We start from the raw sequence: 26,721 nt of genomic DNA on the forward strand, positions 1-26,721 counted from the left end.
CAACCCCAGGAGACGTAGCATCGGGTGGGATGGTGGGGGAGAGCACGGGGACGAGGAGGGGGAGCCCCAGAGCAGCCTTGGAGGCTCTTTTGGAAAAAAACACAGGCGGTGCGTGTTTTGCAGCTTTCGGCCACCGCTGCCAAACCCATGGCCAGTTGCAAGCCCGTGAGCGAGGCTGCTCCGCTCCCCACCGTTCCATCCCTCTTACCCCCAGCACAAATACAGTGCTATCTTTAGTGTTTTGGGGGTCCGTCAAGCAAATTAATGCCTGGAGGCAATTTGCATATCTACCCCTGCCAGGAGAGTCATGAGGCAAAAAAAACCCCACATCTCTTTATCTGGAAGAGATACAGGGCAGTCGCTCAGCTTGCGAGGAATCAGCACATCTTGGGACAAATAGCCTGGCAGTGCCCACCCACAACTAATACCCTCCTGTCTACCGGGTGCTATTCCCTTATGCTCCAGCAAGTGAAAAGGAAAGGTCCTTCCCAGAATTTTGCCAGGAAGATACATATCCCTGCGTTGCACAGCCGGCTAGCCGGGCTGTTTACGTTATCCCAAGGCAAAATCCACCCCTCTCTCCCCCCAGCATCCCTAAAGTGCTATTGTTTAACCCCTGTGTGCACCAGCCCGCTCGCGGACGTGCTCGCTTTCTTTTTAGCCCCGTTACATCAGCAATAAGCTATTCCAGTCTTCATTCACCTACTAATGAATTATACATTGATTATACAATAGAAGCTCTCTGCATCGACGGGCCGGGCTCTCGCTCTCCCACATGGCGTCTCGCAAAGCGCAGCTAAGCCCAGCTGCGGCTCGGCCCTCTCTGACGCTCCGAGAAAAATGAACGTTCGCTTTCGGGGCTGGCGAGCAGCGGGGAGGGAGTGTCTGTGCGGGACGGGGAAACCCGCTCGGCTTTGCTCTCCCTCTGCCAGAGCCCCGGCGGGAGCTGATGCTGTCCATCCCCACCGCCCCCCCCCCCCCCTTTAATATAACCTACCCATCACCATAGATACGTTGACATAAATATTTAAAGATGGCAGGGAGACAGACCGCGCAGACGGGAACCATTTGTTGAGTTTATTAGAAACAGAAACTTCAGGCGCAGCTACAAGTCTCTGCTTGCTGCATCCCCCCCCGCAGTGCTGTGGGGCAAGTGTGACCCCCAGGTCTATCACGGTGCTTCGGTTGCATTTGCAGAGCCAGGCACAGGGATTTTTGGATGAGCGGGCGCCAGATTCTGGAGATCTCCCCTTAGACACGTGGATGAGATTCTTAATACTGTTTTTTCTAGTCAGAATGAAGACGTTGGCTGGCTCCCCAGTGCTGCCGCAGGTCGGTCCATGCCCCGCAGACTGCCCTCGCTCCGCTCCCTGCCTTGAAAACCAGCATCGCAGGGTGTTGGCTGCCTAAGGAAGTTATTCTCATGTGCTCTGGGGCTATCAGCCTCCCGCAGGGTGAACTTCTGAGCCTCGTTTCATGCATCTCCAAAATGCCCTATTTAAAGATTTTCGGTGATGTTGCTGTTGTTTTGTTTGTTTTGTGTTTTTTTACTACAACAGGTAGATTGGAAATCCAAGCTATTTCTGTCATATTTTCCACAGAAAATAAGATGCGGTGGTTAAAAGCTCGCTAGGACCTCACCCGCAAAATGACGTGCATTTTATTCCCACAGTTTGTCCATTATTTTTGCGCTGGCTGTGCGGAGGGCAGCGGCATTGCCACGCAAACCCGAGCCATGCAGCCGGAGTACCACGTCAGCAGCCATCCCGCGCTTCCCGGCAGACGAGGGACTCCCTTCTGCTCTCCCAAATCTCCCGGAGACGCTGGGTGTCGGGTGTTTAGAGCCGGCCTTGACGCTAATCGTTTTACACCCCGGTTGCCAGCTCTCCAGGCACATGCAGGAGGTGGGGAGGACACGGGACTGTCCTCTCCCCTCATCCCTCTCCATCGTTTTTTATAAAACACGGAGCTGCTGGAAGGCTGGCGGCATCTCCTTGGGAGAAGCAGGCTCGAAGTCGCCGGGACTGGGTTTGCCAAGTCCTGCTGGTAAGGGACTGCCTGCTAAATCTGGGGCTGGGAAGCGGCTCAAGCCGCATCTGCTCTAACGGACCCTGGTGACTCATACCCATAGATGTCAGCTATGCCAAAACCCACAAGCGTGACACTGACTTTCATAAACAGGTTCACAAAAAAACAACCCCAACAGCCCGAGCCCAGCAGACAGAGGAAAAACACCGCAAGAGCCTCCGCTCTCTGCTGCTTCACTCTGCCTGCAAACCCAACTGTGAAAGCAAATTCAAATGGCCGCTCAGGGGCAGGGGGGATTTTTTCATTTGGGGTTTTGGGACCTTTTTTTTTTTTTTTTTTTACTTTTTTAGAGTTTACTTTTTTCTTTCAGTGATGCAAGGCTTGGGAGGTAGGCAGCTTCTTCGCAGACCTGCCTGCAGCTGGCTGCTCTGTAAACAACTATACATTAGCATGGCACACTGCTGAGCTCTCAAACCAAGCCCGTCCTCCTAAAGAGGGAAGTCATCAGCCCTATTCATAGCGCTTACACTCGATACCGGCATGTGACACCGATACATGAACTGAGTTTGTGCAAATTAGTTTTACTTATTTATACAGCAGTATTTCATAAAGAGCTGATAAAGCCGCTGAGAGTCTTTGAAATGCAGTTCTGGTACTTTATAGACTGTACAGCAAGTAGCACGGCATGACAAATGAATATAGGACATCTGAAATCACACACAGTCTTGGGAAACAGTGTATGTTATCTTGACACTGTGCCACGGTGGTGGGTTTTTTTCTTCCTTTACGTTAAGGTCAAGATTTTCAAATGTGCTCAGCTGAGCGCTTAAAAAAAAAACCAACAAAAAATATTTGGACAAAGCTTGAAATCCTTTTCTACTTTCAAGTTTTGGAGAGGACTTTGTTGGTACAGCCAGATACCTGAACCCAGTTTAGGCCCAGTAGGCTTTAGCCTGCAACTGGGAGCTTCGTGGTGTAGGAGATGGAGGGGCTCTGCCCCTGCTGCCCCTGGCAGAACCACATCTGTACCTGAGCCCCAGGCAGCACGTGCTCCAACACATCCTGAAGGAAGGTTCCAGAAACAGGGCTCTGTTAGCTCCAAACCAAATTGTTTGCTAATATAGTTTCTGGAGGGTATGAAAAGGTTTACTTCTCATTTTCCATTTTCCTTCACTTCCCAACGTAAGAGAAAAAAGGCAGAAAGCAAGAAAAGAAAAGCAACAGTGACCAAAAAAAAAAGCAATCCCAAGCTCCCCAGAAGCAGTTTCAATGCTGACTTTGTGGCAGTGATTGCAGCTGGGGTTGCCGGCTCTCCAGTGCACAAAAGTTGATTTGAGAGTCATTTTCCTTCATAGCCGGTGGGGCTGCTGCTGCTGAAGGCCTTATCGGTTCACAGCTGGTTCCTTCCTCTCCCTCGCACAGATTCTCCATGCGGTGACTCCGACAGTTTTTCTGGAAACAGCCACATAAAGTGCGCGAGAGGCTCCTCGGTTCATGTAGCCTCCTATCTTCAACCTCTCCGTTTGGTTGGGGATGTGGAGAGGGGGGTATTTTTGTTTTAATATTTATAGCTGCAATGGATGAAGGTGCAGAAAAAAAGATGTTGTGGGATGCTATGATGTAGCACGCGAGCAGCTTCGGGACCCTGCCGTTATCCTTTGGATTGATGAGCAAGAGCCAAACAGGATTACGGCTATTGCCGTAACCAGATGGGTCGTACTGATAATTTGGGATAGCAGTTACATGCATAAATAGCCTTGTGAACCTCCGGCTTCGTTGGTAAGGCTGGATGAGTGACTGTGGCTTAGAGACAAAGGGTTTATGCATCCATGGCAAGCCTGCAATCGGGGACATACTCAGCATAAGTAATTGGGGAACGGGGCCAACTTCTCTTCATCCCCAGTCCCGCTGCCACGGTGTGCCGTGGGCTGTTGCTGAGGGGCAAAGGAGGGTAGGATGAACACGACGGAGCCCTGGACCAACTCATCCCTGAGGGCAATGGGATGATTTTGGAAGAAGTTGTCTCATTTTCAGCACGCGCGTAGGAAACGCGTGCTAAGCGAACAGCACATTCCTGCTTACGGGGTGCGTGGCAAGGGAAGACTCCATCGAGTGTGAAAAGGTTTGGCTCAGAAGCTGCTCCCTGAAATGCTTTTGCTAGAGGAGAGTTCCCAGGCAGGAGGGCAGGTTTCCACGTATGACGGTGCAGGTGGGCACCGTGTTCATATTATTTAGCACGGCGAGGTGCCGATCTACGCTGGAGCTGTTAGGTGCTGCCTTTACCAGCAGTCCTCTTACGCTCTGATTATGTGACGTACTGTCCTGCCCCTCGAAGAAGCAAATGAGCTCGTTGGAAGCATAACGTGGGGTGGGAGCAATTTCTATTTCTAGGGGTGAGCAACTGGGCCAAAGTGGGTTTCAGCCAAAAGACTGGGAAATTTCATCGTGCTTCTGTTGCACAGCTTCGTTGGGTTTTTTTTCTTAACTAAAATAGTACTAAAATTTCTAAGCCATAATGTGAGGTTTACTTGAACTGTCGACACATGTAACACAAACCTCTGTGGTGGGCAGCCCTGAAGACCCCAGATGCCCGTGTTATAACCCCAAATGCCCCAATAACCAATGGTCATCCTGAGCAGTTCTACCGAATTTGTTGCAATTGCTTACAGTAATAAAGCCACAAGCTTAGGCAAAAAGTGTTCAGCACATCAGAGCCTAGGATAAAACAGGAGGGGGAAATGAATGAGGAAATGCTGCTCTGAATTTCAGACTGCAGCTTTTAACATAAAAATCCTTTTCTCTTTTTTTGGGGGGAGAGATGGTCCCCTTATGGATGCTCCCCAAAACTTCTGTATATGAAAATACAAATCCCGCTGCAGCCTGCACCCATTCACAGCAGTTTCCACCCTGCCCCCATCCCGGGCTGCCAGGTGAGGCTTAGGGGATGGTGGTGAGGTTTAAGGGATGGTGGTCAGGTTTAGGAGATGGTGGTGCCACAGCCCCCCAACACCCACTCCCGTGGCTGCCACTTGCGTGTAGGAAACACTTTGTTGTGAGCCCACGCCTGGTGGGTGGATAAAAGAGGAGAAAAAGAGGAGAAAAAAACAAAAAAGGAAAAAAAAAAGGAAAAAAGAAAAATGGGGGAAAAGAGAAAAAAAAGGAAAAAATTAAAAGAGAGGGGAATATAAAAGAAAAAAGGAAAAAAGGAAAAAGGGGGAAAGGAAAAAGGAAAAAAGAGGAAAAAAATGGAAAAAGGGGAGGAAAAGCAGACGGCCCCAGGTTTGGGGAAGGGTCGGGGGGGGGCGGTGTGTACCGACCCCCGTCCGTGGAGCGGGCGGTGGGGCGGGGCGTGGGGCGTGTCCGGGGGCGGGGCGTGCAGGGCGGGGGCGGGGCGAGCTATCTCCGCCCGCGCCGCCGCCGCCGCCCCAGCCCGGCAGCAGAGATTGAGCGGAGCCGCCGCTGCCGCCCGCCTCGCCCGCGCCGCCATGGGGGTGGAAGGCTGCACCAAGTGCATCAAATACCTCCTCTTCGTCTTCAACTTCATCTTCTGGGTGAGCCCCGGGGCAGCGGGGGCGGGGGCTGAGCCGCCCCAGCGCTTTAAATAACGGGGCTCCAATATGGCTCGTCTGCTTGCGCCTGGTTCTAACCTCGTTCCTGCTTCCCCCCCAGCATTAAGCCTGGGGTATGCTTTTGGGGTTGCTTTGGGCGGGGGGGGCGCTGCTTATCCTTTGCTTTTTTTTTATGCAGGCGTATATATATTTACTTACTTGCACACGTTTATCTATTTATATATATCTCTGTGTTTTATATAGATATATATAGAGATGTTTTTACGCATCCTTTCCGAGCGGAAGAGCCGGGGGCCGCAGCGGGGGCTGCCCCTCCCAAACCCGCTGTGACTGTGGGTCTGCGCTGGGGAAAGCGGCGTTTCTCAGCCAGCCGAGGAGGGAGGGAGGGAGGGATGCTGCCAGGCAGAGAGAGGAGAGGCGCTGGCCCAGCCGTCCGCCGCAGAAGAGTCGGGGAGGACAGGGTGTTCCAAAAAATATGGCAATGGGGCTGGTTTTGCCCTCCCCGCCCCAAGAGGTGGCAGGGAGTGGATGGGGCTTGACGGCCTTGGCCTCGACGCCCGCGTTTGGGTTGTGCCCGAGCTGGAGACCGCTGCCTCCACTGCCTGAGAAGATATTTTAGGATGCAGATTTTACCCGGGCTGGAGTGGTTGCCTTTCCTGAGAAAGTTTCTCGTGAAATAATCCGCCCAGACATGTGGCTAATTTAGCAAAAAGCAGCATATCCCGGTTTCCCTGAAAACTGGGTTTGTCCCGGTTAGAAACACCCTCCGGCAGCAAGGGGCTGGCGTGGCAAGAAACGCTCTCTCCCTGCTCCTGCGCCCGCGAGCGACGAAATGTGCCCAAGCAGGCTGGTTTTTTTTAATAGGCTATTTTCCATTCCCCAAAATGCTATTTTTCTCGCAAGCAAGCCCAGCCCCACCCCTCAGAGGCAAGGCGCTGCTTGCTGGGCACTGGCTGCGTGGTCAGGACGGGCCCCTTGTCTGACACCCCGCTCCGCTGGCGAGGAATTTGGGGTTTTTCTTAGTGCCTGCGGCAGCGAACGCAGCATGGAGGGGTGGGGAGGGGAGCAGTGCCTTCCAGAGCAAACCCTGCCTCGGCACTGGGAGCTGCTCTGCCCAGCTGGAGCCTCCGCCTGCCGCCTTCTCCCCGGGGGTGCACGGTGAAGCCCTTGGGGGGGTCCCCACTGCTGCGTGGGGGCGAGCGCTGTCAAATCTGGCCCGATTTCAGGCCTCTTTGCCTTATTTCTGGGTATAACACTGACCAAGGGAGAGATGACGAGCTCTGACGACAGCAGTGTTAATTGATACCTGATGCATTGCCAGCTGCAAGATGAATGCGGGATGGTCCTGGGGTGGTTTTTTTTTAACTCTTCCTCCACCCTTAAAATGGCAGGATGGAGGCGGGTAGGCTTTTCTCTGAAGTGTTGTTCCTTCCGAGTCATCACGCTTATCCTGGGGCTTTTTCTTCCCTTCTGGTCCCAATTTCCTGCCATTCTTTGTCGCTGGAGCCGCCGGGTGTGGATGCGAGGGAGGAAGGGTCTCCTGGGCAGCAGGAAGGATGCGGGGGGCTCTGCACAGCCGCCGCTCCCCGGCACGCTTGCTCGCCCCAATCTGCGTTTGCAAAACAGCTTATCTCTTATAAATGGGCATTTTGCTTCCAAGAGGAATAGCCGATCCGTTTAATTTCTCTGTTAGGACTTCTGGTGCCTTGCCTTACCCCTCGGAGGGAGCCTGATGCCTGCTCCCTGCAAGCAGTTGGGGGGAGGTGCTCCAGCTCCTCCCAAGGAGGGGTGCCTATGAGCTGGGACCCACCAGCTCCCCAAAACACCTCTCAGCGTTGGGCTCGCCCACAGCCAGTCCCCTCGGACCACCTTTGATGTGGATGGGGAGCCTGGGCTGTGTTAGAATTAATGATGTTTTCTGTGGGGCTGACCAGCTGAAGAGATGGTTGAACACCAGGTCTTAACGGTTTTCAAGCCCTTTGGTGTTGTTTTTTAAACCAGTAGTCAAGGGCAATTTTAGGTTTACCACCACGTGAACGCAGTTAGCAGCCAGCTTTGCATCCCCAGCTGGGGAGGGATGCCGTGATCACCCCCAAAGCGCAAAGGTCCTTTTTACGGGCTGGCATTTGAAGGCTGGATGTGGTGCTGAGCACCCTTGCTGCAGGGTGGCTGTGTCGGGACCCCAGCTCTGACCCCAGGGAGGTGGGAGACGGGGCACTCGCAGCCCTGTGGTCCTGCCAGCTGGTTAGCATGCGAGGGCTGCTGGGCTCCTCGCACTCATTTGCTTCTCATTTGCCTTGCGCCCAGCCGAGGTCGGGCGCTGGTGATGAAAACAAGCAGGAGGCAGAGCCCAAAGTTTGGCAGGCTCGGCATCGTGCGGCACGGGAGCTTGCTCCAGCGCCCAAGAGGAAGAAAGGAAGCAATTCTCAGCCTTAATGGTGTTAACAAATAAAAAAGAAACTCCAATAACTTTTTAAAGTATCCCTTGCTGTCCTGCCGGAACATAAATAAACGGACACCCCTCTGGCTTGCCCCCCCCTTCCTTCCCTAGGCAGCGCAGGGAGAGTTTCACAAAGCTGCTGTGTTGAACAGCAAAAGGAAAAGGCAGTCCTGCTGCCAGCTCCCCAGGGTGCCTCGGCAGCCCTCTCTGCTCGAGGTGGTTCGTTTTTACTTTATTTTGGGGGCTGTTTTTCCTTTGTGCGTGCATTTCTGAAAAGAAGATGGCATGCTTGCTGGGGTTACCTGCTTGGTCCGGGGTGGCTCTGGAGGAGGGAGCAGCGGCCGCTGCACAGACCGCACGTACAGACGGGTGCCCGTCCGGGGAAAGAAAGGGTCCCCGCATGTTTCACAGCGGCATCCGCTGGCTGAAGCGGTGGAGGCGGCTGCGGGCAGCGCCCTGGGGATCTCACCCAGTTAATAAGACACGAGACCGGTAAGACAAAAGCTTTTCCGTGCTGCAAATGTGTCCTGAAACCTTGGGGTGGCCGGTGGCGAGGCGATGCTCTGCTTCCATGCCCTGCGAGAGGGAGCGCCGGTGGTGCCCGTTACTGGTGCGGTGGGCAGTCCCAGCTCACCCCGCAGCCCGGAGCGGGGCCGGGCTGGGCGCCTGGCAGGGTGGAGGAGCTGCTTCTCCGTCCCCCTCTCAGGAGGCGGCCGGACTTCGACTGCTCTCCTGAATGATCCGAATCCGATAGCAGAGCTCAGCGCATGGGGCTGAACTGACCACTGCTGCAAAGAGTCCCTGGAGAGGCCGAAGGAAGCCAGAGAGCTATTTTAAAATGTGATTAAACATAACCAAGGAGAAATTGGCTTGCTCGGAGGAGGATCGCACAGCTTATTAGCTAGGACAGCCCATGGCAGCCTTACAGGCCTAGAGCACTGCCGACTGCCCTACCAGAAAGGTGTCTAATTAAAAGGAAGAGCTTGCTCCTAATGCCGTTTTCCAGGCACCGCGTAACTCTCGTCTCTTGCTCCTGTTGAGGGGGTGTGGTGCGGTCAGGCTGCGAAGGGGATGAAGGGCAAGAGCGGAGGGAAGGCAGAAGCGAAAGTCTGTCTCGACAGTGGTGATCGGAAGGGAAGGGGCGGAGGAGTCAAGTACTTTCTCGTGCAACGCTGGAAAAATCTGTCTGCTGTCCCCTGGAGCCCGCAAAGCGTGCATGAGGATAGTCGGCTTTGGCGTGGAGAGGTGACGGTGGCGGGAGGCAGCAGCTCTCTGTGGCGGCGGTCCCATGGTGACAACCCTGCCGGACGCCTCGCGACCCTCTCGGTGTGACGAGGAGGGCGGCTGGGTACCGCCAAGTCACAGCTTCAAACGGAGAGTGGAAGACCTGGTGGCTCCTGCGGCGTGCCGCTCTGAAGCACGGGTTTGAAGTAACTCCCGGGACTAACAAAGTAGCTCGCGTTTTGTTCTGGGTGCAGGCTTGTGCTGGGTGCTGCTGAAATGCTGTTAGTGGCAGCGGCTAGCAGGCTGTGGGGCGCGGGGTTTGGTTTGGTTACTGGTGTCCCTGGGAATCGCGGAGAGCCTGCGGGCAGCAAGGATGTGATGCTGGCCCAGCATCTTCTTCCACCAACTTTGGGTTCGGCGTCCTGGGACGGTGTACAGGCAAGCATATTTCCACGTGCATTTGACCCCACAAGCTACTTCGTGCCTGTCTTTGAAGGGCAAGGGAGAGGTCTTCTTAGTAGGCTCGGTACCTGGATGCTGATGGCTCTGTGGGGTGTGTTTCGGGGCGCTCCGTCACGTGAACGCAGTCCTGCCATTACCTACGAAACCTCTTGCGAAGTCTCTTCATGCAGAAGGTTATTTAAGCAGGTCTTTTGAAGGGACCGGTGCCCTGCCCTGTGAGGGGTGCCCGGTTTCGGTGAAAGGGCTGGGCTGCAGTCGCAAAGGAGGGAGCGTCGCTGGCGGCTGGAGTGGGGATCGCTCTGTTTTCCTGAGGTTATTCTTCTGTCAACCACCGTAACGCTTATCTCCTGCAAGAGCATCGGCCCACGTACGATGCCTGGAGAAACACTTTGATCCCGTACTCTGCAAGCGCCTTTCACTGTATTATTAAAACGGGAAAGCAGTTGGATTACCATTGTAGTTAAATGCTTACGTATGGGGCCAAATTAATTTTAAAGCAGTATCTGAAATAGTTTTCCTCTCCGCCGAGGGCAGTTAAACCCTGCTGGTAGATGTCAATGCATAGTGATACTTCTACCCGCAGCGGGGCCAGGCTTGGTGCTCCCCGTCGGAGGACCCCGCTCCTGCATTTTGGTGCCGGATTCCCACTCTCCTCCCATCCATCGGGCTTTATTTGGCTTCTGGCATGCCACTCCTTTGGGAGCGTTCCTCTGGAGCTTGTTTTGAAAAGCCCCGCAGTGTTGTGGGGCTGGTAACTATAGGCACCAGTGGAGAATTTTGCCCCGGCCGGCGGCTCTATTAATAGCCCTGCGAGCTTCAAGCCTGACCTTTGGCGGCCATCGCGCGCAATCGCCGTGGAAGGCAGCGGAGAGACCTCGCCTGCGCTTTCCAAGAAGCAACCCCGTCCGTCGCTGCGGTTTGCCAGTGCCCGTGCCGAGCGCCGCAGGGCGGCTTTTACGTTGTGTGGCTGACAAACTGCAACCGCATTTGTCTGATTTCGGTTGCATCCCCTGCCTACACCCCCCCCAAAAGCCTTGCAGGGGGTCGTGGCGTGTTGGTGCTCCAGGGCATCCCTCGGTCCACCCCAGCAAGCAGCGCGGGGGCAATTTAGCGCTTCTCACTTTAAAGTTTTAAGTGAATTTTTGGCATGAAGTCCCGCTGTGGTAACATGGAGACCGTCGCAGCATCAAACCAAAGTTCCCGGGTTCGTGGGCCACTGTTCAGCTGCCAGCCCCTTGCTACACCCCGAGCCCTTTCGGCACTGCCACAGGGCGCATCTGTGTGCCGTGGAAAAGAAATGCAGTTTCAGCTCTCCGGGAATCGGGGCGCAGGCAGGCTCGGCACGTGCGCCTGCCACCAGCGGTGACGTGCTCCTCTCCTGCCCGCCTTGGTCCTCAAGGCGGTCGTGCAGAACCTGTAAGGACCTAGCACGCATCTTGCAAGGGCTCGTGTTGCCCTTCCAAAGGTAATTTCCGCCAAGTTACGAATCTCCGGCTCCTCGCTTTTTCCCCATTCGCGCTAGGTGCGGTGACAAAATGATCTTTTCTTTATTTGCACCGCACGTGTTGGAGAATACGGTATCTGCTGCTCCGCCTAGAGACCCACAAATGACCTGGGAGCAAAGCGTTCCACCCCAAATTAGCAATTTGTTCATGGCCATGCGAGGGGCTTCTCGCATGGCGAGATGCGTCAGCCTTGGCAAGCCATGTCATCCTTCTGCGCCCTGGTTCCCCACGCCTAAAATGAGGGGAATTCAGCTTTACTCCATCTCGGCTGCTTTGCAAGTTGTGCTGGAGAGGAGCTGTGGGGAGCCCTGGTGGGGCTCCCTGAGCGGGGTCCGGGTGCCCCCCCAAACCCGCAAAGGGCTCAGCTTCCAGGCGATTAAGGGAAGGCGCAAGCCTGTGCAGCGTGAAAACCTGTTAAAAATCTCTGATCCTCTAGCTGAATCACGCAATGGCTAAAATCTGTTAGACTTTCCTGGCAGCATCCTGCTTCTTGTTAGTAACCGCGGTATTTCACGGGCATCGCGGCGCGGGCTCCGCCGGCGGCGTTTTTGCAGCATGGCAGGAGCTTCTCCCGGCCCTCGGGCTCGTGCGGGTTGGGGAGCAGTGTCTCGGCGGCAGGACCGGCCGTGGGAAGCGGTGCTGCTAAAAATACGGCATTGTGAAACTGCTGGCACCTCCGCTTCCCTCCGCCGCCGGCTTGAGCCGCAGGATGTCTGCTTCGCTTTGACATCCCCGGAAAGCCGCCCTATAGCCAGGGCTTCTTCCTCTTCCTCCTCCTCCTCCTCCCTGCCAGGAAACCTATTTCGGAGAGGGGCAGAGGGAAGGGAGCAGGAGGAAGAGGGCGGGAGGGACTGGGGGTGATGCATGTCCTGGCATACGTGAGTGTCTGGGGAGCAGCCTGCGAAGGTGGGGGCAGCTCAGGTATGGGGTGCCCCACATTAAAGGAGGGAGCGGGGATGTTCCTTGCACCTCTATATCATGGGAATCTCTTGTGGAGGGGAGGACTGGCTAAGCCGTGAAAGATGGGCTTGTTCCCTTGCCCCACAGCTGGATCTGGGAAATTTGAGGATGAATGGTGTGTCAGTTGGTGAGGCTTAGTCCAGGAGGGAGCCCCACCGTGTGCACGGTGGATGGGGCAGCAAACCGGGGCTGCCCACCCGCCATCATCATGACGCTCAGACGGTGATACCCCGTCGTGTGGGGTAACACCCCATCACCCCTCAGGGGGCTGGGGGGCTGCCTTTTCCCTCCCCGACGCAGCATGCGATGCCCTGCAGGCGGGAATGGCCTCCCTGCGAAAAGCAAGCCTCGGGCAGGCAGGATCCAGCTGGAAAAGTCTGGCTGTCTGTGGAAGAAGCAATAAATCTCTGGAAGCTGGAAAATAGCGGTAAAGAGGAAATTCTGCAGCCTGCCGCGCCACTTCTGCCGTGCCGGCAGGCTGCTCGGGGCGCGATCTCCAGGGTCAGCCCCATCCTGGGCAGCGTGAGCAATGCAGTGGGGGTCCTGTGCTGTGGGCTGGGTGCCCCTCTGGGCTCGCGGTGGATTTTTGAAGGGGTAGGGAAGATGGAGGAGGTGTTATTTTCATCGAAGGCTTGTTTTTTGGGGGGATTTGAGGGAGTATGTCTGTGGGATTTTTTTTATTTTATTTTATTTTTAATTTAAACAAAGGCATACAAAAGTGCAGGTAGGGGAAGGTGGCAGAATGAGAACTTAAACACTCCAGACCAAAGGAAAGTGCAAGGCCAAGAGTAAGTGCAAGTAGCCAAGAAAGTTAGTAGCACTTAAAATGCCGGAAAATAATCCGGATGCTCCGAGTTGGAGCCCGAGGAGTTGCTTGTTTCAGCGGCGTCCACCTCTGCAGGCGCCTTCGTGCCAGCAGGGGAAGGGCTGGCTGGGGAGGTCGGCTTGTGGAGAGCAGATCTAGGAGCGATGCGGTGCTGGCACTGATGAAGTTGCAGCTTTTAGATTATTGCTTTCATTAAAGGAGTCCCCAAAAATTTAAGTAAGTGGAGCACTGTGCTGGCCACTCAGGGTATACCCTGCAACAAGTGATGGCTGCAGCCTCTGGGATGTTACCGTCTGACTAGCTGGGCAAGCCCGGAGCAATGCGGTAACCTGTACGAGATCATGGATACCTACGGGGGGTAAAAACCCTACAGATATTTAATGTATGAGGATACGCAGCCTGGAGACCAGCGTTACGCTGCCATCAGTGGTTGGAGCTCTTCTGGCTCTTGGGTCGGCAAACAGCAGCGATTGTGGGATGGGCAGGGAAGAAAATACTGAGATTATATCTGGAACAAGTTGTTGTGTTAAAAATGAGATTCTCCCAAGCAAGGTGCAGTGGAAGGCAGGGTTACTGTGGCGAGCCAATGAGTTTTTCTCCCTCTTGTCGTCTTTCCTTTGGGAAGTAAGATGCCTTAATTATGTTCTGCGCTTCTCGGTGGTGGGAGGATGTATGGTTTTCATGGAAAAAGTTGCTCATCGTAGCCTAAACAGTGTTTTCATTAGTAAGTGAACGTTGCTTTCTCCAGCTGCTGTTGGATTAGAGCTTCCATTCGGAGATCCTCTGTTGAAAAAGCAAATGGAGTCAGGCAGCACGGGAGGGACGGATGCCGGGCGTTCCTGGGGCGCATTCGGGCTGAAACCGGGGAGGTCTGGAGATGGCTCAGCTGGCTGCCGGAGGCAGAGCTCACCGCTGGGGTGGGTTTGATGAGTCGGAAAAGGCTCTATCCCTTCAGCTGACGCTCCCAAATGATTAAGAAATATTTTGAGGGTAGCTTGCAGCCTGCTTTTGGTTCTGCGGCGGGTGTTTTGGGGGCAAATTTGATTGGGAAGCAGCTGCCGCTCCTCATGCTGGTGCCATCCCAGCCTTGGCCGTGGTGGCACTGCTGACCGCGGAGGGCAGCATGCCGGGGCAGGGCAATGTTTCCTTGAAGAGGGAAAACCAAACCAAAAAGGGCTGTGGTCTTGTCTTCCCCTCTCTCAGCCAGCACAGAAACCCCAATCTTCCTCGGGGTCTCCTCTGCCCTGGGAGCCACTGAGAGAACTTTACGTCGAGAATGGCACTGATTAATTTGGGGACGTTCTTCTCCTCCTGAGAGGATAAACACGGGCTTCGTTGCGTCCTCAGACAATGAACGAGCCACGCCAGGCTGGATTTGGGTAGCTTTCTGCGGAGCCACAATCTGCCTTATTTGGAGCTGGATTTGAGCGCAGACTTTCGTGACTTTTCTCTGTAGCGAGTGTTTGGACAACCTCAGGTTCTCCCAAGCGCGAGAGGGATGAGGGACCGTGCTGGAGGGGAGGTTGCGTTGGTTGCTGTGGGAGAAGTGTTAAAAGCTGATTATTTTGGTGGCAAATGGGGGAAAGGCTTGTAAAATCTTCCCCTCCCTCTCCAGGGAGCTGATGGAGATTTTCTCCCTCCGGTGAGTGGAGAAGGCCTGAGGTCAGCTTGCCCTGTGAGCTTTGCACAGGCTGTGAGGTTTTGGTCCGGCTTCAGTGGCACCCCTGTAAAAATCTCTTGGCTGGGGTTTGCAGGAATGAGCAAGGAGGAGAACCCCTGGCTGACATGCTGGGGGGCAAAGCAGCCCGACTCCCACCGACAGCCTGTCTCGCAGATCCCAGTCCTCGTGCGTGCCCGCAGGCTCTGCTGCGCTTGCACAACTGGAGACTTTGCACTTTCACTGAACAAACTCTCTTTTTTTTTTTTTTTTTTAATTTGTCCTTCATGTTGCCTCTCATGCCTGTAGCTGACCTGACTCAGACCCTTTTGAAAAAAATCATGTTTCCACTTCTGTACTCTTCGGTAGTTATCTTCCCTTTTTTAAGACGAATAGCTTCGATGGTTTAGGACACTCAAAATTAAACTGGCATTGAACAGGCACTTCCAACCTTTTGTAGAAGTGACGTTGAATTCTTAAGGGTTTGCTTTTGGGGGTTTTGTTTTTTTTTTTTTTTACATGTGCATTTATTTTTTTCCCCTTTCTCTCATGGTTTTAAATGGAAGGGGGGGTGTCATGGAGAGCACCGTGAGTCCTGCTGGAAATGCTCTGGCTCGAGTTCCTCTCGGTGACGCCTTCCCCGCTGCGGTGCCCGTGGTCTGCTGCCGTTCCCAGCCCCTCCCTGAAGGAGAAAACGGTGAGAAAGGCAGCCGTGAAACTTCACATTATTTGGACGTAAATATTCCGGTGGTAAGCTGGGCTGGTGCTCCATGTGCAGACCATCTCCTCCCGTGTTCGAAGCGCGTTTTTATCCTTGTCCTGGGGGCTCTGTCACGCGTCTCCGCTCTGCTCTTCTGGTGGGCAGCAGTGGGGGCAAGGCAGCGGTTTCAGGCCTCGTCGACTCGCAGAGCTGCTCGGCTCTGCTGAGCATCGTCACTACAAGATGGGCCCCTCACTACAAGAAGGATGCTGAGTTGCTGGAGCGTGTCCAGAGAAGGGCAACGAAGCTGGTGAGGGGTCTGGAGCACAAGTCTTATGAGGAGCGGCTGAGGGAACTGGGGGTGTTCAGTCTGGAGAAGAGGAGGCTGAGGGGAGACCTCATCGCTCTCTACAACTACCTGAAAGGGGGTTGTGGCGAGGTGGGTGTTGGTCTCTTCTCCCAAGTAACCAGCGATAGGACGAGAGGAAATGGCCTCAAGTTGCGCCAGGGGAGGTTTAGACTGGATATTAGGAAAAATTTCTTCCCTGAGAGAGTGGTCAGGCATTGGAACAGGCTGCCCAGGGAGGTGGTGGAGTCACCATCACTGGAAGTGTTCAAAAAACGTGTGGATGTGGCGCTTCAGGACATGGTTTAGGGAACACGGTGGCATTGGGTTAATGGTTGGACTTGATGATCTTGAAGGTCCGTTCCAACCTTAGTGATTCTGTGATGCACAGTAGCCTCCAAAAGCGGTGTGGCTGCGCCTCGGTTGAACCGAGGCTTTGCTCCACCGCAGTCCCAGTACGTTAGGACATTACGGAAAGCCGGACGTGCTGGAGGAGCGGGGGAGCGCCGGCCCAGCTCACAGCCCACCCACGGGGACCTGCGTTCCGGTTTCTCTCTGTTGCGTTATGAAATTAAATGGGCAGTGACGCGAGCAGCGGAAGTGATGGCCGCAGGGGTTCCTGTGCTCATGGGACACCTTGGAAGAAGACTAGATATTAATCGAAGCGATGCTGCGAGGGCAGCTGGTGTGAATCCTTGTCTGTCCCCTCCCCATGTGGGGCATCCCCGAGACCCACGGGGAGAGGAGTAATGGGGTATAACACAAAGATGCTGCTGGAGATGTTACCGAGTCCCACCGCGTGTGGTTTCTTAGTCATCCGTGCGCTCCTAAACACTGCGCTAAATGTCAAGGTGTGGACATCGAGAAGGGTGTTTTTTGGAGGGGTCGAAGGCGTTTTGGGTCCCCTGCGAGCGGGTGCGGCGGCGGTTCAAAGCCACGATGGCTCCGCTCTGGCTCTGCGTTATGGGCAGTTTTACTGCCTGTTGGTGTCGTGTTGGTCGGACAAGTCCCCGCCGAGGCAGAGCAGCTTTTGGGGGTGCAGAAAGCTCTGTCCCACGAGCTCTGCTGAGACTGGAAGCCTGACGCTGGGTGGGAAGTGATGTGCACGCGGGACTGGGGCCAGAGGGGAAACAACTGATGGTCCCCCCACTTTCTGAGCCACAGTCTCCCCAGCCTTCCTAGCCAGTTCTCAGCAGACCGAACAAAACCCCAAACCCTGTTTGTGCATCACAGAGCAATGAAACGGGGCGATAACGGCCCGGTGGGAAAAGCAAGTGATTGGGGCTGATCCTAACTTCTGTTGAAAAGCTCTCCTACAAGCCTCAGTCGCACATCTTGTGCATCTTGGGTAAGGCTGAGCCTTCCATTTTAATAGAGTAATGAAGTAGCTCTTGGGGAAGAAGTCGGCTGCAGGAACTGGAAAGGGCTTTGCCCACCCCAGGAGGAGGGTCCCTCTCATAAAGCGGGGGGGATAGCGTGGCTCCTGTGGTACGGGGCGCAAAGCAGTTGCAGTGGGACTGTGCTTAGGAAGGATGTTCTTGTGCATGAGAGGAGTCAATAAGAATCTGCAGGAAGACGAAAAGCAAGCCTTCTGCTCCCGGCTGAAAACCGCCGCTCCGGTGGCTAACGCCCGCTTCCCTCTGCTTTCTCCCCAGCTGGCCGGAGGCATCATTCTGGGAGTGGCCCTGTGGCTCCGGCATGACTCGCAGACGACGAATATCCTCTACCTGCAGCTGGGGGACAAGCAGGCCCCCAACACCTTCTATGTCGGTGAGTAGGTCTGGGGGATGCTGGTGTGGCTGCGTGGGCGTCGCGCCCCGGGGCGGGCTGCAGCGTGCCCAAAAAGCAGGGCGGAAGACTGTGGGTGAGCAGCGAGGAGGTGGGACTAAAAACACCTCCCGCTCCCCTCGCCCCATATTCCCCAAAATATCCCCTGCCGTGCCACTCAAAGCCTTCATTAAATGTCGGCTGTGGCCCAAACACAGAATCCAAAGTCACGGGCGACTAAAAGCACTAGAAGACATGTTGCGGCATAGCGGCTTTTCTCCGGTGCCGTCCTCCGCTGCGGTCCCCCCTGGAGCATGTTTGGGAAGAGGGGGGGACTTCTTGGAAGCGTGTCTGGTTTCCTATCCAAAGGGATATAAAAGTAGCCGACGGAGCGGCTGGCAGCGGAAAGCGAAGCTCGTCGAACTCGTGACTCATGTTCTCCAGGAGGGGCAGGTGGAGCCTCTATGTGTTATGGTTAAGCTTAGCGTGATTTTTATTAATTTGACAGCATGCTGGCTTGCTGGAAGATGAAAACCTCTATTTTTGCCCTATTCTCCAATGATCCCTCGCGGACGAGGGGGAGCAGCTTGCAGGAGGGGCTGGCTGCCAGGCAGGGGCCGGCTTGGCTGGGGTGAGGACCCGTCTGATCTGATGTCCTGTTCTCACCCGTAGCTGAAATTATCTTCTGGAAAGCGTGTTCCTTTGGCTTTCCCTGCTTTCCCATGAAATGGCACGCCTGAGCCCTCCCCCTGGCTGTGCCTGGTTACGGTAGATGCTCCCGCTGTAAATAGCGGTGGGTTTTCCTCTCTTGCTGTCTCCCCTCTCCTGCCTCACACCCAGAGCTGTATTTACAGCGTTTCCCCTTTATAGATTTCAATTTTAAAAAGAGAAAAGGGAACTCTTAAGAAGTTAAACTCTCTCCTTTCCAGGAACGAGCACAAACATCTCCTTCCTTCTGGGGGCCAGCCTCTGATGCCTCCCTAGTCAACACATTTCTCCCAAAACCTGGGGGACCTGGAGCGTGGGGGCTGAGTCCTCCCCTCCTGCCTGTTGGGCATCTTTTGCTTTTCCACCTCTTTTTGTTTTGTCTTTGTCCTCGGACTTTGCTGTTTAGAAGGCGATGAGGAACAGACCATGGGTCCCATCACACCACGCTGGCTTTCTGACGCCCATGAACGGCCCATGATTTGAGGCTGGCTGGCTGTCTTTTTAAAGTTATATTCAGCAACAGATCGGCCTGGATTCCTTCTGGTGGCTGTAATTTCCATGCAGTAATAACAGCAGAGCATTTCTTTCAGCTGCTGCCTCTCCCAGCCAGCCCTCTGGAGTCTGAAGGCTGGGATTTCTTTTTGCTTTTTCTTCCCCCAACTGAGACACCCTCCTTTTTCTCCTCTGCTATCCAACATACACACGCACACGATGTTCCTGCTTCGGGAGCAGGAACCTCTCTGAGGTTGGCCTCCAGAGCTGTTTTGTTTTGTTTTTTTTTATTGGGGTTTTTTTTTTTTTTCCCCCTTGCAAACCACATCTTGGTGTCTGGCACGGGGCGCTGGTCCCGGGATCTGTCAGGAGGCTTTTAAAGGCTGGCCAGACTTGGCTGCAGCGCTGCAGGACAGTGGGAAGCAATAAAAACTGTCGGAGGAGGAAAACTTGCACCGTGGGGTTCGTACTCAGTGAGGAGAGGGAGTGGGAAAGCAGCGCTTTGGTGTCTCCTGGTTTCTCTTTGTGTCCTTTCCCCTGCTCCACACTTGGGGCTGTTTTCCCCAAGGCTGTTTTCTCCAGGAGTTACAGGAGTGGAAGAATAATTAGCACAGCCGGTCGGCGTGGGGGGTTTGATGGCAATGGAGGATGTGGGGAGCAGGGCAGCTACGGGGGTACCAGGCGTGGTGCTTATCTGCCTCCAGGAGCGGCCCTTGCCCTCAGCTTCCCCTGCGGCCGGACCGGGCGGCAGCTGCTCTGGCAGCCCCCGTGGGCACGGGCGGCTGTTCCCCCGCTCGCCTGTCCGGCCGGCGAGCGGGGAGCCCCTGGGCTTGGGGTTCCCGCAAGCGGTACCCTCCACCCCACCCCCAGCACTTTGGCACTGCCTGGGAGGTTATTCAGCGGTTGTTCGTGGGCTTTTCCTCAGCGCGGCTCGCAAACCATCTGATCCCCTCACCACTTGTTGCAGTCTTGGCTTTTGGTGCTTCCATTTTGGCTGTGGACCCAACGCTCCAGCAAATGGCAAGTTAACCGCTTCAGTGCCGCAAAGACCAAGCGGTACCAGGGATGGGGATAGCTGCAGCGCCGTAGTTTCATGCTTTCATGGCTATGAAGGAAAATACGTGCTCTTCATCTGAGCTAGGCATATGGTCCAATATGCATTTATTTGCTTTATTTGTAGTTTAACAACTAAAATCCTTTTTGCTTCTTGCCCTTGCGACTGAAGTGCTGTCTGCGCCTGGAGGTCGCGCGAGGTGTTGATAGCAGGTCAGAAAACCTCCTTCAAGATAGCTGGAGGCATTGATACATTCCTGCTAACAACTGGTTAACCGCTTCTTAGATATTTATTAACACTCCACCTAAAGTACCATTTAAAACAAGCAAACAAACCAAAAAACTGTGATTCAATGAGTTACAAGAGCTCGTGGGAAAAGGCTGAGCCGGTCCACCTCTGCGGATACCAGTACAAACTGGAGCAGTCTGCTCTCTCCACAGTAAGTTGGTGCTGTGGTGTCACTGGTTTTAAGAGCCCCTGGGGGTCTTGAAGAGGCAGTGACACAGGGCTTGCTGCTTTTGCCCCATCTCGGTGGGATGATAGTGAAGATAATGTGACGGGCGAAAGCCAGGTTCCCCATCCTTCAAGGATTTGGTTACGTGACGCCCAGAGACGGCCGCTGCCCGCCCTTCCCGTGCTTTCCCTGAGGCTGCCCGGCGAGGAGCGGAGCGCGGCAGCCGGACGGTCTCGTCTTCGCTCTCGCCTGCCAGGCCCAGAATAGGAAATCTGCCTCCAGCTGCTCGCAGCAAGTGACGGTGACACGACCGGTGGCTCTAATTAGCCCGGCCCTGGGAGCGGGGCCAGCTGCTCGGGGGAGCGCAAAGGCACCCAGAGCTGGGGTGCGGCTTTCCGTGTAGCTTTGGGGGTGAGGAGGGCATTGGTTTTGCTTCTGTTCAGGGTTTTTTTGTGGTTTTATGAGCAAACCCTCTGCTGGGCAGGGTCTCTCGCCCAGAGCACGGCGGCACCGGCGCCCCTGGGGAAGGCTGTTCAGATTTTGGGCAGGCATGCAGTGGCGGGTTAAACTTGGCCACCAAGGCTGCTGCCACCGTCCTGCTGGGTATCGCTGCCCCAGTGGAAAGGCCACGGGGTTTTTCTTTTTCTTTTTTTTTTTTTTTTATTGTGGTTTTTTCCTTAGCAACCAGGGTGATGGCTGTGGATCCGGCTCCCAAGGAGGTCAGGCAGCAAAGCCTGTGGGAGACAAAGCGGGGCGCGGCGGGGGGCAGCAGTGGCTTCGGGCCACTTTGACGGCTGCGAGCGTGCCCGCGAAGCGGTGCGCTGCCGTCGCAGCCGGAGGGGAGGCTGGCTAACGGCGACGCGGGCTCTCCGACGAGGTGAATCACAGACTCTTTTCACCATCCTGCTCCGGACAAATACCATCCAGGATAATGATTTGTGTCCTGGAAATGAGTTCAAGCTGCTTTTCTCGCAGGCTGGGCTAGAAGAAATGGGCCAGAAGGCACAGGGATGCTTTGAAGTCTTTCTCACAAATGAGTATGCATCTGAGTTGAACTGCGATTGCATCTGCACGCTTGTCCTTGAAGCCAGCGCGACATCCGTCAGTGGAAAGCTGTCGTGGGTGCCCTCAGGATTTTTTGGAAGTACTGTCGTGAGGCTTCGCTGGCCTCGGGGGGGGGCTGACCCTTGCAGAGAGGAGAGACTGCTGAGTGGCAGTGCGTACGTGGGTAGGGACCGGGGCGCCTGCCTGAGCTTCCCCAGGGCTTGTCCGCTGTCCTTACGGCATGCGAGGATGCTTCGGCTGCTCTTCCCGTGCGTCCCAGATGTGGCCACCAGTGCAGAGCATCCCAGCACGTCATCCAGACAGACTTGTGTTGGCTAAGCGGTCATGGAGGAGCTGCCTCTTCCATCCGTAAGAGCAGCTTTTTTCTTAACTAGCCTTTTCAGGACTGCTTTGGACAAAAAGCAGTGATTTCCAGGGTTTCAGAGAGGTGTTTGTTGCAGAGGGAGTTGCTCTGAGCTGGATCCAGTGTGTTGCAAAGGCTCTGGAAGACAGCAGTGCTGCAGTGAGTGTGGACCTGCCGTGAGCAGTGGGGAGTTCTTGGTTTCTCCGCATGCTCCCATCCTTGTCCCCACCCCTCCAGAAATATTAGGCGTCTTTTAAAGGTGGTGCCAACTTCTGTATATCACGGCGTTAGGCTCAACAGCAAATCTTCTGCTAAACTTGTTGTGAAAGGGCTAGAGGAGAGCCCAAGAGTCCCGGTCTCTAGGTCCTGTAACAAACACTAGCGAAAAACTGCCTTCAGTTTTGGCGTGAGGTGCTGCAGCGATCCCTGCGGATGCACACAGCTGGTTCAGCACTGGGTTCTTCTCTCACCCATTTGTGCTCTTGCTTCTTCAGGGCTCTGTGTGTTGGTGGCTTTGCGGTAGAGAGACGAGCCGTGGCCAGACGTCCGTGCTTGGGAGTGGGAACCAAGGTTTGCATTTGGCCTTGAACCACAGCGAGCACAATGGATTATTTAAAAAGTAATGTAGGTGTCTGGATTTTTTTTCTTTTTAATAGAAGCACATGCGTTTTTCTCTCTTGGAAATGAACTTATTTACAGTTAAGGATAATTTAATTATTTAGTCCCTTAAAGAAAAAAAAGGCTGAGATTTTCTGGTTGTAGATTTTCCTCTAACCGCTGTCAGATCAACTCCTTCAATAATGGGGGAGTTCTTTTTAAAACGGTAGTTTTGAAGCAAAACACTTTGTCAGTACTTCCCTCTAAGTATCTGGCTTACAGCATATAGCTGACAATACAAACAATCCTTTTTTTGTATTCTTATCATAGAATTCAATTTGTATTAAAAAAAACAACTGGTATTTAATTGTAATTATGTCTACTGTCATCATGACTAACTCCTGCGATTCATTTACTCTGCAGACTAAAATTGGTTATGACTTACGGCCATAAATTGGTGCCATTGGGTTATTTTGGGTTCAGATCTATCTGAATACAAATAACGTAGTTGTCCTCCTCCTTTGTCCCCTCCCATTGGCTCTGCCACCAGGGACCTGTGCCAAAGGTGGTTTCTTTCTTTTCAGAGCTGTTGAAACCCGTAGCTTTGATGGTTTTCCTTTGGAAACCTGCCATGGGTTTAGGCATGCGAAGTCCACAAGAAATCCTCCAGCGGGATTTGGGCTCTGGCAGCGGGTGGGACCCCAGGGCACGTGGAGATGTCCAGAAGTGGTGTAGGCTGGGGCAGCAGAGGATGGGCTGGCATGTTCCAGCCTGGGTCTCCTGCGCTGCGTCACCGTCATCCATCCCAGTGCTGGAGACGGGCCGCAGACCTCTGCCCAGCTCTGGCGGGTACGCCGACCTTATCAAACTCGGGTCTCCTTCCAGCGTTCCCCGGGTAGGCAGCAGAGAAGAAATCTGACTGTAGCATCTCTGTGGTGTCTGTTTAGGTACGGGTGTGCACGCACGAGGACGTTTGGGGTTTTCTCCACCTCTTTTCTGACAGAGGTGTGTCCTTCGGTTGCTTCTTGCCTTGTTCTTGCAGGCAAGGGCAGCACGTACAGCCTTTCATCTCTGCGGGTGAGCCACGTAGCCCCAGGAGAGCTCTCCGTGCTTTGAGACGCTGTTGCTCCATCTGGAAGTCGTTAGCAGCCATGGAGCAGCGATGTTTTTCTTGGGAAAGGGGGTGGAGGGGAACGGAGGGGCTTCCCAGTTGTCATCTTCCAGCAAGCCCTCTCTTTCCCTCCTCACCCTCTCTCTCACCCCACTTCCAAGGAAGCGGTTGGCTCTGCTGGGCCACCTCCACTGGGCAGCCGGCTAAAACCGCTCAGGAGACCCTCGCAGGCTGGCTGGTGCAGCTACCGCTTTCCCACTCCCACCCCATCCCGGAGGGACTTTCCACTCCCTGCCTCTTTCTTGCCCCCAAGTCACAAGGAAGCAAGTCGGGGTCAGGACTTTTTGGCTATGGAGAGGGTGTTCTTCCAGGACTGGGGGTGTGGGGTTGGAAGGAGTCTCCCTGCCACCACCGTCTGACGGTGACACCCTTCCCTGCAGCAGGGGTGGTAGCAAGCCCCGTGACGGTCAGCATCTCCAGGCCGGGAGCCACGGCGGGGCAGGCGCCGCGGCCCTCCCGCCATCCCTCGGAGGCTTTCAAAACTCTCGGATCTGCAGAGTGTCGCCCCGGGAGCCTGTCCGTCGGGAGAGGAAACACAAAAATCTCTCTTCCCTCTGCTCTCAGCCCCTTCTTAAAGCGCGTCTCGCGAGGAGGGCAGGCGCAGCTTGGAGAGCCGCCCGGGCTCCCTGGGAAGCGTGGCGTGGTGCTGGGGGGGGTTCTTTCTTCTTTTTTCTTTTTTTTTTTTTTCTTTTTTCTTTCTTCTTTTTTCTGTCTTTTGGAAACATTGCCATGGTGACCTGGGGGAAGAGACTGGCTTCCATTAGCTTAATGAGTTAAAGCTGCCGGGAGAGGAGCGAAGTGGGGGGAGAGATAGGGCGCTGCCCGGGAATGCCCATGCCTGGAGCTGCACAGCGTCTCCGATGGGGATGGTGGGGCATGGGAGGAAGGCTGGCCGGGGCTGGCCTGCTCCCTGCTTGTTTTAGAGGCACTCTGCTGTGCTTGTTCCTCCTTTTATTTGCTTTTCATTATTTCCTTTTTTTTTTAAGTCTGTTTTTGTCTACTTGTGTTTTTTTTACTTCTCAGCAGGGACACGACGTGGGTTTTACAGCCCTGCAGGCACCAGCTATGCTGCTTTGATGCCAGAGCAAGTACTGACACTGAATATTCTCTCCCTTCCCTGCTCCCAGAACCGAGCATCCCACTTCCTTCTGGGCCTGGAGGCAAAGGGCCCTCCGTGGAGGTATCATCTGCGTGAGCTGGGAGCTAAGCTCGCCTCTTGGCTGCATTTTTTTCTTTCCCACCTAGCACCATCCAGAGAGGAGCACTCAATGACTGTCAGTCCCCCGGGTCTGACGTTTGGGGGGCCTCCACGTGGCTAAAGCTTGAGGAGGTCCCCACAGCCCAAAGCAGCATCATGCCCTGGCTGTATCAGGGAAGGTGGGATGGTGTTTGGTTCCTTGCTGCTGCTTTTTCTGATGCGTTACCTCCTGGTGCTCTTGAGCGAACCCGTCACGGTTGCCGTGCTCCTGCTTTGAATTCAGCCGGGACCCTGAATCTCTCTGTAACGAGGTGAAACTGAGACCGGTCGGCCCTCTTTCCTAAAGCTTTCTGTTTTAAGGCTCCATCTCAAAGGGAAGGTAGAGGACTCCAGGCAACATCGACAGCACCCGTCCCTGCGAGTCCTCCTGTGACTTCCCCAACTCCAAGATTCAGGTCCGGCGGCTCATGGCTTGCTTTCGCGGGCGGCTGGTTACACGTGGCGGCTGTAGCAATCGTGCTTGCTGCTGCCTTATCCAAGAACTGTGCCCTGGGGTTAGAAACCGCACGGTGACACTGCTGAAGGACGTGGAGGTGTGTGGGTTCCGTGAGCACCCAGAAATTATGTGCTCGCTGTACCTGTTGCTGCCGCTCTGGCCATTCCCGGGGTTATCTCCTGGGGCTGTTGGACGGAGCAGCGGGACTGCAGGCACCACGGTTTGCATCTTATGCCTCTCCAATGGTTTTTTGGGGTTTTTTTGGGTTTTTTTGGGGCGGGAGGGGGGGCGGTTTGTTTATGGCAAACAGCATTTCTTGTTTTAAAACCCCTGGGAAAGCTGCAATACAGATGAGGTGGGAAGCGGCACGTGAAAGGCAGAGGGAGCCTGGCGGAGCCCTGAAGGAGCGGATGCTGCTCCAGTGAGCGTTTTCCCACCCGGCACAGGCTAGCGGGAGTTAATCCCATCTCTGATGCTTAAATAGGGAGGAGGCTTGGGCCAGGGAGCCGGGGGTGGGGGGGGAAGTCTCTTCTGGCTTTAAGGCAGATAATGTGCCATTCAGGACCGGGATGACAGGTGCCTCGCTCACAGGCGCGGAGCCCAAAACTGCGCCGGCCGTCATCCTCGCCGTCTGCCGGGAGCGAAGGCGAAGATGTGTCAGGCTGCTTTCTGGGAAAAGGGCTTGGTTGCTCCCGCCTGGGCTGCCATTGGTGTGAAGTAGCTCCCCGGCTGCCTGGCACCCAGTCTGGAGACAGAGACCCCCCCGCCGGCCCGGCCCCCTGAGGGGAAGGATGGGGCTGGGAAAACAAAAAACTTTGGGCTGGGAAAACTTCGCTTGCCTGCGTTTGCTTTTTGCGGACTTCAGCATGGCGTTGCCATGGAGAAACACAGCTAGCATTCATCGTACAAGACGCTGTTGTTGCATTAAATATTTTGTGCTTGTTTTTAAATAAACTCCGGAGCAGAGTCCCGCTCCGTTGCCTCCCGGGGGGCTGTAAGTGCTCGGGCCCTCGGTAACAAAAGGCGACTCCATAATGGCCACTTGTTTGTGCCTGGGAACGAAGCTGGCTTTTATCCCAAAAGCCTTCCAAGGTTTATTTTTGTGGTTTTCAGAGCTCAGGCCAGTCACCACCGCCCTCTCCTCTGCCTGGCTGCGCATTCCTGCTGCTCCCACCCCACCGGTCGCATCCACTGAGCTCCGGTCAGGAAACTGCACGTGGTGCACGTCGTCTTCCCTCTCCTCCTGTACTTCTTGCTCTTTCCTTGCTCGACAGCGGCGCTGGCTCTGGCCAGGAGTTGACAAAGCACGGGCAGGGAGAGAAGCGGGAAGCTGGGACCTTGCTTGTCTGTCCAAGGTCTGCACAGGCTGTCTGAGGTGGGAGTACAGCAGGTCAGGTTTGGTTTGGGTTTTTTGGGGGTTTTTTTTTTTTGAAGTTGCACAAATCCCAGCAAGAAGCAAGTACAGAGGCTTCCAGAAGACTTATATAAAACAGCAAATGTCTCCGTTCCCTCTTAGTCTCCTCCATCCCTTGAGGTTCTCACTGGGCTTTTATCTCCTGGTTTTCAGAGCAAAACTCTCCTAGCTGCTGGCTCTTACGTTTTCCTGATGATCTCAATATGAGAAAGACACTTTTACGATGAGAACAATCATTCGATGGA

At 54.6% G+C, this 26,721-nt stretch overlaps 1 protein-coding gene across 1 annotated transcript in view; it reads left to right on the forward strand.

Annotated features, from left to right (window-relative positions):
- Positions 1–4,813: 4,813 nt before the first annotated feature.
- Positions 4,814–26,721, forward strand: part of CD81 (CD81 molecule) — a 35,304-nt gene continuing 13,396 nt past the window's right edge. The window contains exons 1-2 of the mRNA XM_082000457.1: positions 4,814–5,579; positions 17,373–17,487. Coding sequence (XP_081856583.1) covers positions 5,274–5,579; positions 17,373–17,487 — 421 coding nt within the window. The 5' untranslated portion in view covers positions 4,814–5,273. The remainder of the gene's footprint in view (positions 5,580–17,372; positions 17,488–26,721) is intronic.

Source organism: Phaethon aethereus, assembly GCF_964289735.1.
Source record: "Phaethon aethereus genome assembly, chromosome: 5".
Lineage (NCBI taxonomy): Eukaryota > Metazoa > Chordata > Aves > Phaethontiformes > Phaethontidae > Phaethon > Phaethon aethereus.